This window comes from Pelmatolapia mariae, linkage group LG15 (assembly GCF_036321145.2).
Source record: "Pelmatolapia mariae isolate MD_Pm_ZW linkage group LG15, Pm_UMD_F_2, whole genome shotgun sequence".
NCBI lineage: Eukaryota > Metazoa > Chordata > Actinopteri > Cichliformes > Cichlidae > Pelmatolapia > Pelmatolapia mariae.
The window spans coordinates 15,557,160-15,571,155 of record NC_086240.1 but is presented as its reverse complement, the minus strand read 5'-3'; the positions used below and the strand labels follow the sequence as shown (position 1 = coordinate 15,571,155).

The 13,996-nt window shown below is 41.8% G+C and overlaps 2 protein-coding genes across 5 annotated transcripts; one reads left to right on the top strand and one right to left on the bottom strand.

The window, feature by feature from the left end:
• Positions 1 to 343: 343 nt before the first annotated feature.
• znf106b (zinc finger protein 106b) lies at positions 344 to 10,448 on the bottom strand. Of its 4 annotated transcripts, XM_063494748.1 has the most exons (21): positions 10,404 to 10,448; positions 9,966 to 10,170; positions 9,796 to 9,857; positions 8,839 to 9,042; positions 7,633 to 8,742; positions 7,171 to 7,528; positions 7,024 to 7,084; positions 6,469 to 6,623; positions 6,329 to 6,389; positions 5,499 to 6,234; positions 5,367 to 5,416; positions 5,082 to 5,215; positions 3,475 to 3,609; positions 3,159 to 3,275; positions 2,875 to 3,066; positions 2,277 to 2,339; positions 1,430 to 1,549; positions 1,015 to 1,086; positions 806 to 877; positions 558 to 704; positions 344 to 450 (listed from the first exon to the last, which is right to left on the bottom strand). In XM_063494748.1, the coding sequence occupies exons 2-21, from the start codon at positions 10,089 to 10,091 to the stop codon at positions 394 to 396; spliced, it is 4,032 nt and encodes a 1,343-aa protein (XP_063350818.1). In that variant the 5' UTR covers positions 10,092 to 10,170; positions 10,404 to 10,448; the 3' UTR covers positions 344 to 393. The 4 variants fall into 4 exon arrangements, with proteins under 4 accessions (XP_063350818.1, XP_063350817.1, XP_063350819.1 ...); XM_063494747.1 differs by having other exon boundaries at positions 9,966 to 10,445; XM_063494749.1 differs by having other exon boundaries at positions 5,499 to 6,231; positions 9,966 to 10,445.
• Positions 10,449 to 10,635: 187 nt separating this feature from the next.
• Positions 10,636 to 13,543, top strand: churc1 (churchill domain containing 1). The gene is made up of 4 exons (XM_063495382.1): positions 10,636 to 10,794; positions 10,985 to 11,120; positions 12,908 to 12,978; positions 13,063 to 13,543. Exons 1-4 carry the CDS (start codon positions 10,756 to 10,758, stop codon positions 13,153 to 13,155), a joined length of 339 nt encoding a protein of 112 aa, XP_063351452.1. The 5' UTR covers positions 10,636 to 10,755; the 3' UTR covers positions 13,156 to 13,543.
• The last annotated feature ends 453 nt before the right edge of the window (positions 13,544 to 13,996 follow it).

Below are 13,996 nucleotides of genomic sequence, written 5' to 3'. Positions count from 1 at the left end.
CAAAGCAAGTGGCTTTACTCTGCATAGATATGCTGATCAGGTCTAAATGCCGGCACTGCATGAGTTATGGCATTATGCTTTACTTTATAACCATCAGTAGCACACTAGTGATTTTTAGCACTGAGCCTTTCCAGGAGAAAGCAACAGTGATTTAGATGATTTAGAAGCTTATGTTTTCCAGCTCAAGCTATCATCCGCTGCTCATTCTCGCTGAAACACAATCTGTGTCGTGTATTTCTCTCAATTTTCTAACTTTAATCTCAGAGAATTTCAGAATTTTACTTGTAGTTTGAGGACTTTGAAATCTCAGAATACCACCAAAATGACAAGCTGGAAACAAAAATGTGAGTGCGTGTGAGACTGGCTTGCTGCATCACTTTACCACCATTCCCGTCAGGGCTGCACGTTACTGTCGTTCTCCACGTGAGTCTGCATGTGTTCAGGAAGCTCCTGCGGCAAAAACGCAAACAAAGCTGACAAACTGGTCCCTCTGAATGAACCACAAGAAGAAAACACATAGCCTAGCTAATGAGGTACGCTAACAAACTGTTCACTACCTGTCTGACTGAATGCTGCGTGGCAAAAAACGTGTCGCAGCCTCTCCAGCGACATTTGACCGTCTGCAGATTTTGGTTGCTGTGATCTTTAGTAAGGTGCTGTAGCAAATGATCCTGCATGCCGAAGATCAGAGAGCAATTCTGCCACTGGAAAGAGAGCAAATACAACAAAAAATCTCTAAGAAAAAGACACTGTGTGAACATGGCTGCAGGAGTCACTCTTCCAGTTTATAACATCAGGTTCTTACCCAGCAGCGGTAGTTTTTCATCAAGTTGAGCTTTACAGCTTGAACACTGCCATCGTAACAGCCTGTGTAGATCTGTGTGTGGAGCAATCGACCACAGAGACACAAGTCAGCAGTGTTTATCCATCCCTTCCTGTATGAACCGCTGCCCCACAAGTTTATATTTAAAAAGAAAAAAAAAATACAGCTGGACTGGTTTTAATTGCACTTACCACACTTTTATGTACAGCCATGCACATCACCATGTCACTGTGACCTCCATATACCTGCAGCCGGTCGTGAGACTAAACAAAAAGCAAAACACACGCACACACGACAATAGATAACTGTAACTAAAACCAGATTACAAAAGTTTTTATAAAAATTATTATTTATTTTTTTTAATACCCAAAAAGTTGAAACCCCCCCCCCCCATCAAAGTTCCTCAAATTGTGTTGTCTGTGTTACTGGTTACATGCACAGGGACAAATATGTAGCATCAACCAATGCCGCACAGAATTTAAAGTCTAAATGGATTTGCAACGGTCATTTACAAAAGAAAAAAAATAGTAACCTAATCATCCATTCAAAAACGACTTAGCTGCATTCTTTTCTGTTCTATTTTGGAAGAAAATGGAGTCATAATACCTGTAGCTCAAAAACTCGAACCAGTTTATCCAAACAGGCTGTTACCATCACTTTCCCCAAGATGACAATTGATGTGACAGCATGACCGTGACCCTTGTAGATACGAACCAACTCGCCCGTCTGCAGACAGGAAAACATGGCAACAAAACTAAACGATAACAAGCACACATCACTTACCAAATGCACAAGGCTAGTACACATTACTAAAGTTACACTAAAAATACCGGCAGCCAACAGTAATAGCCCTCAGCCTCCTAGTAGAAGCACCTATGTTATAAATCCGAAAATCATCAGTGATTTTCACAAAAGTTGGTCTCTGACCTTGAGGTCAAGGTTACCAGGATTAGAAGTCGTCAGACACTTTTAGTAGTGCTTCTACGGTAGCAATTCGAAAATCTTCAGTGACATCTTTCTCGATTTATTCTGTTCACAACATTTAAAAAAATGCACCTCTGACCTTGATCTTGAGGTCGAGCTCCCTGAGATTCAAATTCTTTTGAGATTTTTAGTAGATGCACCAGTTGTGTCAATTTCAAAATCCTTCATCACCTTGTTCTTGAGTTATTGCGTTTTCAAACTTGAGTTTTTATGCAGCTGCCGGACAAAAATGAGCCTTTTATGGTTGACTGATAACCAGGCTTAAAAAAAAAATCATGCTAGCAGAAATGATTTGGTATCTGCATCTTATATGCGATAAAACATCAACATTTTATGACTAAAAACACCCAAACTAAAAAACTAAAACAAAAAGAAAACATTAAAACAGAATTCCATTTTTTTAAAACAACACTAATAACTCTGCTCGCATAATTTCATTGATCTTTTTTAAGTAAGTCAAGTCACTTACATGGATGTTGTGGGCATGTACAGATGTGTCACTGGAACCACTGAAAACCAGGTCATTCACTACCTGAAAACAACAACAACAACCAAAGTCAACAAGATGCAAGAAGTGCTGCCTGCAGGTAATAAACCAAACACCAGCCAACCATTTCCTCCCACATTTACAGAAAACAAAACATTTTCACTGTTGTCATTTTATGACTATCAAGTTTTACCACATGCTGAATGTTGACTCTGATGTCAATACAGACTTGATGTTGATTATGAGAACTTTAATAACCGTTTTCAGCTTTGGGCTAAACTTAATTATTTGACTTCCAACTTACATTTAATTTATTTTCAAATACAAAAGAAATGTTGTACTGTATTTTCATTTATAACATTTTTTACTGTCTGGCCAACAGCTGTTGTGGTCTGTTATTGCCTAACCTTGTTTCAGCCTTTTCTATCTAATTTGCTTCATAGTGTGGTGGAATATCTAGTATCTAGTAGCCAGATAAGGAGATCTGCAAGAGTTATGATGAATTTCTCTAAGAGTTCTTTTTTTAACATGAAATAAATATGGACAAAATAGATTGTTAAAGGATGTAGAATTTCCCCACCTTCATACAAAGTACAGTCTTGGTGTGACCTTCCAGTGACCGCAGGAGCAGGCCGCTCTTGGCATCGCGCACGCTTATAGTGCTGTCATACGATCCGACCAGAAGCAGCCGGCGAGCGCCCTCCTGAGCTGTGCCCAGGCAGCTCACGCCTCGTGGGCCGTGGCACTCGAACACATCCAGCTGTTTCAGAGTCTAAAAAGATCAAAGAGGATGTTGTTGGAAAGAAGAGAAGGGATTTTCTTTTAAATGAACACTATGGCATTTAATTATCCGATTTCACTGACCTTTACATCATAGCTAGCAACTGATCCGCTGGCAGTCCCAGCATACAGAATATTCCAGGCTATGTGCAAATACAGCACTCTGTCAGGAAGGGCAAGCTGCTCCAGACACTTCTTAGACTACAGAAAACAGTCGATTATAAGACAAAATCAATAAATGCTAAATAAAACACATATGTTTACTTCAACAAACACATTCTGACTCCTGAGTTTCACACTAAAATCCAGCCAGTGGACAACTTTGTGACAGCAGCACTTTATTACTTCCAAAAACATGTCCAACACCAACCACATTAAGTCCTATCAAGACATTTTATACCTTTATGCTGTAACAGCGGATAGTTTGATCGCTGGATCCTGTGTAGAGGCGTGTCGGCATATTTGGGATGGATGACACCAGTAGACAGTTGATTTTATTTGTGTGACCGTCAAATATTGTTAAGCACTCCTTGGTCTGGATACATAAGACAAAATATAGATGTTAATGTTAGAGAAAAGAGATATACATTTCTTTAAAGACAAAACAGTGAGATTCAGTCGCTTATGTCTGATTAAAATCACTCTCAAAGAGGGTGCTGTACCAAAAACCTCATTGTGATCGTTTTGGTCGCTAGCAGATGGCCCTCAGTTTCCATCCGTTTGCATGAAAAATGCTTGTCTGCAAACACTGGCTAACTAACCACAGAGTGGTAGTAAAACTTGTAAAAGTGCAATGCAAATCAGAAACAGAGCACATTTACCTTCCAAAGAAAAGCTGTGGCTTGGAGCTGAAACCGCCACATTTAAAATGGCACAACTGCAAGTTTACGACCAATTTCTCCAAGCAACTGCCAGCAACCTCTTATTCCCATTTACAATCTGCTATGCTGTCCATGGTCAGGGCTAAAGTGGACCAGAACAGTTTGGAAAGACGGCATTCCAGAACTTTCAGCTAATGAGCAACTAAATCTGGCAGTCAGGTTAGTGCATATTGATATGAGTTCACACGCTGCAGCCTGGCATTGCTTCTGGTGGTCGCCTGGAGATACTTCAGTGATAAGAAAATAACGGCTCATTTACACCTTGAACACACCCCGGTCTCACCCCTGTGATGCATTCATGGTGCACATGTAAAGCTGAGGTTGCTGTAGTTAAGCTTATAGCTGCCTACTAAAGAGGAGCATGTCTGCAAGGTATCTGCACAGTTTGTCACACTGAATCTGCTGCGTTTCCCACAGAGAGAAAAAACAATAATGTGCGATACTGATGATGAAGAAAGTTGTGAGAAAGAGAAGAACAAGAAGATGAGTGATTATTTTCACAGGTGGAAACTGCAAGTGAAACTTTAGCAAATAGGAACTGGAAATTAGCCAAATATCTTACATAATATCTGCTTACATCTTACTGAATTCAGTTGGTACAGTTAGTAATTCTAATACTGCTACACTCAGTCTTAGTGTGTATCAATGCCTGCCAAATCCCACTTTAACCCCTGCTCACGGTTAACTGTCAGCTCATTTCATTAAAAACTGCACCAATGCCACAAAGATACTTGAGAAGTCCAGTTCAGAGACTCAAATTAGCGGAACTGTAAAATTGGCATTTCAACATGGAGACAGCCTCAAATTGCAGTCAGAGGAAGTTTTTAAGAGTTTGTAAAAATACGTTCTGGGTTTAATTTTCAGCTCTAGAGGTTTCCCCTGGTTTTTGGCAACATTTCATTACAATCTGTAGAGACGGGTGCAGTATGTGAAGTTATGTCTTCACAGTAATTTATATAACTTACTATATACTGACACCAATTTTCTGCAGGTAATTGTAAATTATTTTATAAATATGTCACCAGTAAGTGACACAGTGGAAACTGTGTAATTGTTTTTTGTAGCTCTTGAAATAAAATGCACTCGAGATAAAACTGGACAAAATTTTGAAGCGCCAAGAACACACCACTAGACTGTAGGCCCGAGCCGTGTTGTCCCCCGAGCACGTGTACAGGACGCCATTGTGGACTTGAAGGCTGTTCACGGGGCCGCTGTGATTTAGAAACTCTCCCAAGGATGGCTCCTCATCGTCAACGGATGCTGAAATAACAGCGACTAGGTTTATTTATTTATTTATTTATTTTTTAAGAATCTAAAAAATATAATACATATTTGAAATTTTCGCGGTAAAATTTAGCTCAAAAAAGGCAGTATGTTTTATCATTGCTGACAAACAGCAGAGATTACTCACCTGCAGGAGTGTTGGCATCTTTCCCTTCCAAAGCTGAAGGCTTAATTTCACTGAAGAGATGAGAGAAATGGATCAGTTTTCCTGTAAAGTTCAGGATTGGAACCCTGAAACGATCCAAAGCGTGAACCTCACCTGTCGTTCTGACTTTGTTGAGACGTTTGTGTGCTTGCAGAGCTGAACTCAGCATTCACAGAGTGAGAAGGCTCCTGTGGCTGCGCCGGAACTTTTAAATCTTTTCCAAGGGAGTCCTCACAGTCCGATTCATCGACGGCTATGACCTCCATGTTGGAGCGATCAATCATTTCAACAGAATCGTCACTCTCATTCCCCTTGTCATCTGCCACAGGTTGCCGTTTTTCTCTTTCGGGACTACCACCGGCTGGCTCTGGTTCTTTGGCCACCATCTTTGTCTTTGCACAGTCCTGTAATCCCTCTCTTGTTTCTTGCTGCTGCTGCCTGGAAGATGATTCAAGAGAAAGAAGTATATTTGCAGATGTGGAGCACTCTGCGTTGGACTGATTGGCAGAGATGGCAGCAGCAGCAGTCAAGGGAGCTGCTAAGTGTGTTTGTGGGAGCAGCAGGGAGGGAAACAAAGATACGGGTTGGTTCAGAGGGACCTGAGCAGCATCGGTGTTACTGGGCACCGTTGTGGACAAGTGGCTGGCTTGTCCAACTGTGGACCGATGGCACATTTCTTGCTTCACTGTTAAAGCGAGAGGAGCTGGAAGAGGTGGGGTGATGGATAATGCTGGAGCTGTGGAAGCTGATTGCGGAGTTGTTGAGGAGCCAGATAACAGGCTCGAAGGAGGAATGGAGGGAGATCGAACACTGGCAGCTCCCGCTGATGACGATGTTCCTGAGTACCCTTCTGGAAGAGATTCAGAAAGACGAGAGAAAAGCATTTGTTGCCCACAGAACCATTCTGAGTTCAAGCTTTCACTGCCAATGTACATCTACCGTACCTTGCATTCCCTGCAGGATCTCAATGCGCTTGGCTCTTAGGCTGTTGACCTCAGAAGTGAACTGAAACAGCAGAAAAACCCAAGCTTATGAATGGCTCCTTTGAGGTCAAACACTTATTTATTGGACATTTCTTCATTACCTGCTGTCTCAGTAGCAAAAGTCTCTGGACTTCTGCGTATGCAGCTTGCAGGGCATTACGGGCCTGGACCAGAGACTTGTCCAAATTCTGCAATGAGTGGCTCAACTCTTCCTCACGCAGTGACACCGCCAACAGCTGGTCCATTTGTTCCTGATCTGCAAGTGGAGGAAAAAAAGAAAGTAGGAACGACTGACGAATGTTTGGAACCCCCCCCCCCCAAAAAAAATGCTACATTATCATAAGCTGCCTCAGAATTTAAGCATAGTTTTAAGGATAAAAGACAGTTTATGAACATTTGAAAGCAGATTGAGGTAGAAAGTTAATGTGATATTTAGAATCCCCATATATCATTCCCAATATAATGTCAATACAAACAATGGCAGCAGGAAACAGTTTTAAATATAGCATCATTGTCACTTTGACCTTAAGCTCAATCTATTGGCCTTGAAGGAGAGGTCAGAGGTCAAATGTGACAATATTTCCAATTTCTTTCATTTCATTGCATATAAAAAGGTTTGTCACCTAAAGAAAAGTCTTACTAATCATCAGAATCACCTTTGTTTGACTTTGTTTTCTTCTTTTTCCCACTTGGCTCCTTGTCAGAAAGACCGTCAACCTGCAAAAACATATCAATTCCAGAACTGAAATGCATCGGCAAACTGGATGTTTTGGAAATGCGTCACAGCATGCAGTACTAATCACCGTCACCATGGTGTGTTTCCTCTTGCTGGCACTAGCGCTGCCCCTTAAATCTGCATTAAAATCCTCAAAGTTTGGCTCCACTTTCATCTGTATTCGTGCAGCTGTCTGGCTGCTGCCAGGATCCTGAGCTGCAGCCGGCTGTCCCGAAGCTTCCTGAACCTGAGAGTCTGACTGTGTCTCTGTGTCACGCTCAGTATCAGCAGTGTCTCGGAATGGAGGGGGTGCAGTCGAGTGTGGCATCGAAACAGAGTCTGGAAACGACTCCCAGTGGAAGCCTTCGGACAGCGGCAGGTCAAAGTCCTGCGGATGCACTGAGCTGTCTTGGTGAGTCGGACGATTCGACAACTCAATTCCAAACCTGAAAGTTTAAACAGTGACAACAAATAGCATAAAGAAATATCAACTCCAAACTGGGAAAGCACAAATACAACGAAACACCTTATTAGATGGCGATTTCCTCACCTCTGCGTGCCTTTTGCCTTCCTTTTCACCTCCTCATGCCCCGCAGTCCAGTTCTGATTACTCCTGGCCCCTGAAAAGCTAAGCAACGTGTTTGTAGTTGATTTACATCCAGCCTCCTTCTCCCCATGAGCTTGGCCTGCTTTGTGAGCAATTCGAACCTTAGGTTTGTTTGAGTCGGGCTCAGATGAAGCTGTCTTTTCAGTACATCTTTTAGGTGAAGTCAGGCCGTTGGTGGCCACCTGAGATGCCTTATTCCCATTGTTTGGCAGTCTGTCTGCACCTCCTGAGCTCTTTTCACAGTCCTGAGCTTTTTCAGTCAGAGCGGAGGTGCCTGCTGGCTGCTCTGCCTCAGTTCTGCTTTGTTGTGAGGTCACGGGATCAGCCACCTGGACGCCGGCCTCACTCTTCTGTCTCCGGGCTTCTCGGTCTGCTCTGCATGGCTCCCTCACACCCAGCGCTCTTCTGATTTGCTTCAGCATGGCAGTGACATCAACTTCTCGTATAGGAGCTGCGCTGTTGGCCGGTGCAGGTTGAGCTGAGCGGCGTACACTTTCCTGCCCTGTAGTTGCAGCTTGGCTCCGATCAAAGATGATGGCTCCATTATCAGGGAGCTGGTCGCTGGTGAAGACTGTGTTTGTTGCACCATTATACTTCCTGCTGCGATAGTTGTACTGGCTCACAGCAGGTCCTGCCATCTGGTGCCAGAGGTCAGTGGCACCCCCTTGAGTCTTGACAAATCTTTCCATTTGGGAGGTCACAAGTTTGACTAGGCAGGGCTGATTGTTGACAGAAGCGTTATGCCAGCTTCGACCTTCGGGCTCTCCAGACATAGGAGCCAGTCTCCTGCTTTGACAATGAAGGCTTGATTCTGCATTGTGAGGAGGTCTTTGCTTACTGGATACTTTGTTCTCCTTGTTCTGGACGACAGCATTGCTCCTGCCTTTGTGCTCATCATTCTGCCTTTGCTCCAGCTGCACCTGTTTTGACTGTCTATGCTTTTCCACTTTGGATGCGCGAGTCTTTGTTTTGGTGGTTCCCTTTGACGAATGAGCACGCCTCTGACCAGCCACCTGCTTCAGTTTCTTTCTCTTTTTTTTTGTTACTTTCTTCCTACGACGGGAGACAAAAAAAAGTCGTTTCCATCAACAACATACTATAACATGGAGAGATTCCAATCGTTTTATTAAAAACAGGTGAAAAACTTACTTCTCTCTCTTTAGTGCCTTGTTTCTCTCCATGAGCCGGGTTAAAGACTCTGTGCTGAGAGTCTTAAACAGAGACAGGGGCTTCACATTTTTGGACATCAAGCTCTTCAACTTGGCTTTGTGCTGAACGGTCGAGATGTGCTGGGCATACTCATTTAAACCCATGGAGGAAGCTTTGCATGCCTGACAGTCATGAAAGGAATCTCTGTTCAAGAAAGGGTACAACATATACTGTCAGAATTAAAAATACCGTTATATGTCAGTGAAACTTTGTCATTTTCATAGATTCAACTAAAGAGACAGGAATAAATAATGTCTTTTGTGACCGGCTGCTAATAGAAAAGTGCCTAAAGATACAAGTTAAAACAGATTCTTTGCCAAGTTGGTGGCCATGAGTTCATCTCTTGATTTAAATGTCCTTTTCTATGCTTGAATTAATTGTAAGTCACTGTCAGCGGCTTAAAAAACAAACAAACAAACACTGAAAATGGTCAGGTATAATGACTGGACTGAAAGTGAAAGGGGAAGCAGTCAAAGTCCAAAGAAATATTTTCTTCCATGCTTTCTCTTATGACCCCCCAAGTGTTCGTGGCAGATGGTTGCCCCTCCTTTTGCCTAGATCAGTCAGCAGTTTCTTCCTGTTAAAGGGAAGTTTTTTTCCTTCCCACTGTCACCAAATTCTTGCTCAAAGGGGATTGTTTGAATTTCAGAGTTTTCTTTCTTACAATATAAAGCACCTTAATGTGATTTGGCGCTATATAAATAAAATTGAATAGAATTCAATATTGTTCAAGGCTACTTGAAAAACTGCAAAAGGTTTTGGCTTCTCTGAGGCAACGTATAAAGAAAAGAGAGGTGGTTCAAGACTCTTGCACTGCACTGCATGTCTGACTGAATGAAAAGTGTTTGTCCTCGGTAGTGATAAACACACATTTCTCAAATTAGACACAGTACTCACTTGCCCAACACTGACTCCAGCTCTCTGTGATGCAGCATGCTGTGCATATGCTCGTGTGCTTCCTGTAGTTAGAGACATATTATCAAGATTACAAATTATCTATAAAGAAACTGCAGGTTATTCATCTCTACTGAGAATCCAGATGCCTCGGTGAATTAAGAGCCACTTACATGCTTCAAATACCAGCTGCGACACAAAATGCAGTAGCTGCTTTTAGACGTCTGTGAGGTTTGGGGAGGATTCTGCTCCACATGGGATTTGACCACCTTCTCGTGTGGAGTTTGAACGTTTGCCATTTCTGATGACGTGAGACTAGAACCCCAAACTGTTCAGTGTCTCAACATGTCATTACTGATGGCAACATTTATATTCAACCTGAGCAGTAGAAAAGAAGCACAGCTATTGAAGCACTTCAATAAAAAAGGGGGAAAATTAGCTCAACGTGGTCTTCAACTCAGAACTAGCCACTCGTTTGAAACGGTTTTAACGCTTTTTTCAAGCATTAACGGCATTACGATTCGCCAAAGCCGCTGGGTAAAGTTAATCGCATCAAAGTAACGCCTATTTGGGTTCCACGCAACAAAATCTTAGCTGCAGATAATATTTACCGCATAAATTTCACAAGGCAACAAGCATCCACTGGTCTTACGCCGCCATGTTTGCCTGCGTAAATCACGTCACATCAAAGTCAGCCAATCGCGTTCCGGAAACCGGAAGTTTGTGAGAGGAAAGGAGATTTCGTAGATCTACAAAAGGTAAGATGGGGCAAGTAGAAGGATTTCGAGCAATGTCCGCCGTTCAGGATGTTTTACAGCTCTGGTTGGGCTACAGAGACCGCCGTCCCGTGCGGAAGAGGCGGTTTTTCTACATATTTGTTAGCTGGGTGTTACTGTATGTGTGGCGTTTTTTTTCTTTAATAATTATAATTATTTTAATTAGTTGAAATTTTATTTGGTTAAAATGTGCAACGGCTGCGTGCAGAAAGAGTATCCGGACCGGGTAAGTTGATGATACCGAGTGACTAAACTTAAAGTGCCCCGTCCAGCTAACGCTACACTTTGCTCTGAGTGACGTTTATCTCGCTTCCGTTTGGTAAACAAGCCAAAACAAACAGTGATGCTCTGATAAAATGCTTAAGAATCACGTTAAGGAGCCAAAATATGTTTGCAATGCTTTATTCCCCGCACAGGGTAACACTTGTCTGGAGAACGGCTCCTACTTGATGAACTACCTGGCCTGTGCCAACTGCCATCACAGGGACTTCGTGATGATCAGCAACAAGGCCACCGAGGACGATGATGGAGAAGAGATCGTCACATATGATCGTTAGTCTCTACCAACAGTGCTCCAACTAGAAGAGAAAACCTGAAGATAATAGCAGTGCCACCAGATAAAAATGCACTTCAATGGGGCGGTAGTATGTGGCCCACACCCCACCTACTGTTATGTATTCACAAGCAGTCTGTTAGGTTTGGAGAAGGACCTGTATGGCTGCACTGACATCTTATAGAAAACTGTCCTTGCAATTTTTTATTTCCTTTTCCACGTAGTGGGTTCCATGGGCACTTATGTATCAACCTGTGGATGATACATAAGTGCTCTTGTAGATGGATAAGAGCCAAATTCCAAAAGCTTGTGGAAAGTCTTTAAAGACGACCCCTTACTCTCATGTACAGCTCTGTAACTGTATTTATGCAATCTACTAGAGTAGCTTTGATTTCATTCACATTCATCTTAAGCTGGGCCTGGGTGCGTCCTCATCCACTGCATGAAATGAGTGGATGACACAAAACAGACTCTCCCTTTTTAGGCTAAGCTTCTTTCGATTGGGGGTATCTAAGGTGACCATATTATGGATATCCACTCTTACTGGCAACATACAGATCCAAGAGTAGGAAAAAAATTGCCTGAAATGGAGGGTTTCCAGGCAGTCTGAAGCCTAAATGTTGGGCTAAAAGAGATTACTTGCATTTTTTCTAAAGAAACATGCAGTCAGGTGAGACTAAAGAAGTCACTTGGATGAGTGATGAAACGTTTCTCCCACCGAAAACATGACGTCCAGATGAACAGAATCAACTTTTTTTGGGACTTTCACATATAGTGACTTTATTATTCATCATGCTTTAGTATTTGTTTGCACAAGGGTATCTTAATTTAGTTTTAATCTTAATTCAGAATTCAAAAGTATGTTAAGTATTTTAATTTAGATGTGTAAAATCAATCACGTAGCCTTGCAGTCTGCCTTTACAAACATTTGTGAGAGAATGGGTCGTTCTAAAGAGCTCACCGAATCAGAGCGTGGCACTGTAATAGGATGCCACCGCTGCAACAAGTTTCTTTCCTCCTAGATATAGTGTTGTTATTATTATTACATCATCATTTCAGCTGCTGTAACAAAAAACTTGTCCAAATATGGGGGAAGAAATATTTCTCGTTCATTCATCTTCCGCGATCAGCTGTAAGTGGTATTTTTGCATAGTGGAAGCATTTAGGCACCACAGCAACTCAACCACCAAATGTCAGTCCAAATAAAGATGCAGAGTGCTGGGGTGCATGCGGTGTAAAAGTTGCCAAAGCTCTGCTGACTCAATAACAATAATAATAAAAGCCCCAAACCACTTCTGGCATTAACATCAGTACAAAAATGATAAGCCAGGATAATTTTTTGGCATGGCTGAGCAGCTCCTGTAGATCTAATGTGTAAGGGGCCCAGCACTTTTTTCCCAGATATTGTACATGACAGAAAATGAGGAAAGGCAAAATTGCACTTCTAGTAGCAACGACTATTGGTTATAGAAGTTATACAGTATTTATACTTTTCCGCAATCTTCAAATCCATTTAAAAGCCTCAGGGTTATTTCCAACATCCAGCATCTTGTGATTGTATTATTTAAAAAGAAAGATTGATGTATATATGACAGAAAATAAGGAAAAGCTGATAGAGCAACACATTGACAATGATTTTAAATCAAAATGGTCACACACAGTAGCTTATGGTAAATCTGTCTTTTTTTTTTTGCTGTTTTTTTTTTTTTTTTTTTACTTCCAGACTGTGGGAAAACCCATCCAGAAGCAGTTTAAAAATAATGCCGTCATCTGTTTGTCTTTCCAGATGTTTGTAAAAACTGTGACCACGTCATCGCCAGGCATGAATACACATTCTCTGTTGTCGATGAATATCAGGCAAGTAGCGCTGTCGTCACCAAACCGGTAGAGGTTCACACTGTGGATTCTGTTACTTTACGGGTCTTTTTCTGTGTTGTCCAGGAGTATACTATGCTCTGCATGCTGTGTGGAAAGGCGGAGGACTCCATCAGCGTTTTACCAGACGACCCCAGACAGTCTGCGCCGCTCTTCTAGACCTCAAAAGAAACCTGCGGTTTTTAGGTTTCATGTGGTGCTGGCTTCTCATTTAGGGTTCCAACCATTTTTGTCATCCACTCAAAGTTTTGTCCTTCTATAATTAAGCATGTCACACATTTAGTACAGTTCCTGGCTGTTTATGAACTACCGTATGCTAATTGGAGGAGAGCAGAATATATGTATGCATAACTTTTAAAGACCTTTCATTATGAAATAAAAACTGTTTGTCAGCTTACCTTATATTGTAAATAAACATATTTTTTACTATAAAGATTTTTCTTACACTTTCCTGCATGTTGGATGACTACGAATCCAGAACACTTATCTTACTTTACATATAAAAAATTAGCGTTTAAATGTTAAGAAATTTTCACTAATGGAACTGTTGAAGTTGTACGCTGGTTCACTTGAATTTATATTGCACTAAAGCTAAAGATCTTACAATGAAACCCTTGGCAGCTCTTTTGTCACAGCGAGTAGTTATACATGTTAGATTTGGCGTTTTATTCTGCATGCTCATCCTGACGTAACCCCAAAGCGGATTTGCCACCTTTCATTTGCCAAACAAACATCCAATCCACTAAACTATGGAGCCAACAAATACCCTACAATATTTGAGGGAAAATCCCAATAATCAACCAATCCCCTACGAGGAAACACTTGGCAACAGTGAAAAGAAGAACTCTCTTTTAACAGGAAGAGACCAGAACCAGGCTTAGGGAGGGTGGTTTTCTGCTGTAAACAACTGGGGGAGATGAGGGAAAAGGAAAGAAAAGAACATAGAGAGATGAAGATAAAACACAAACACGGATTGAGTAGACAAACGTTATCACATCAT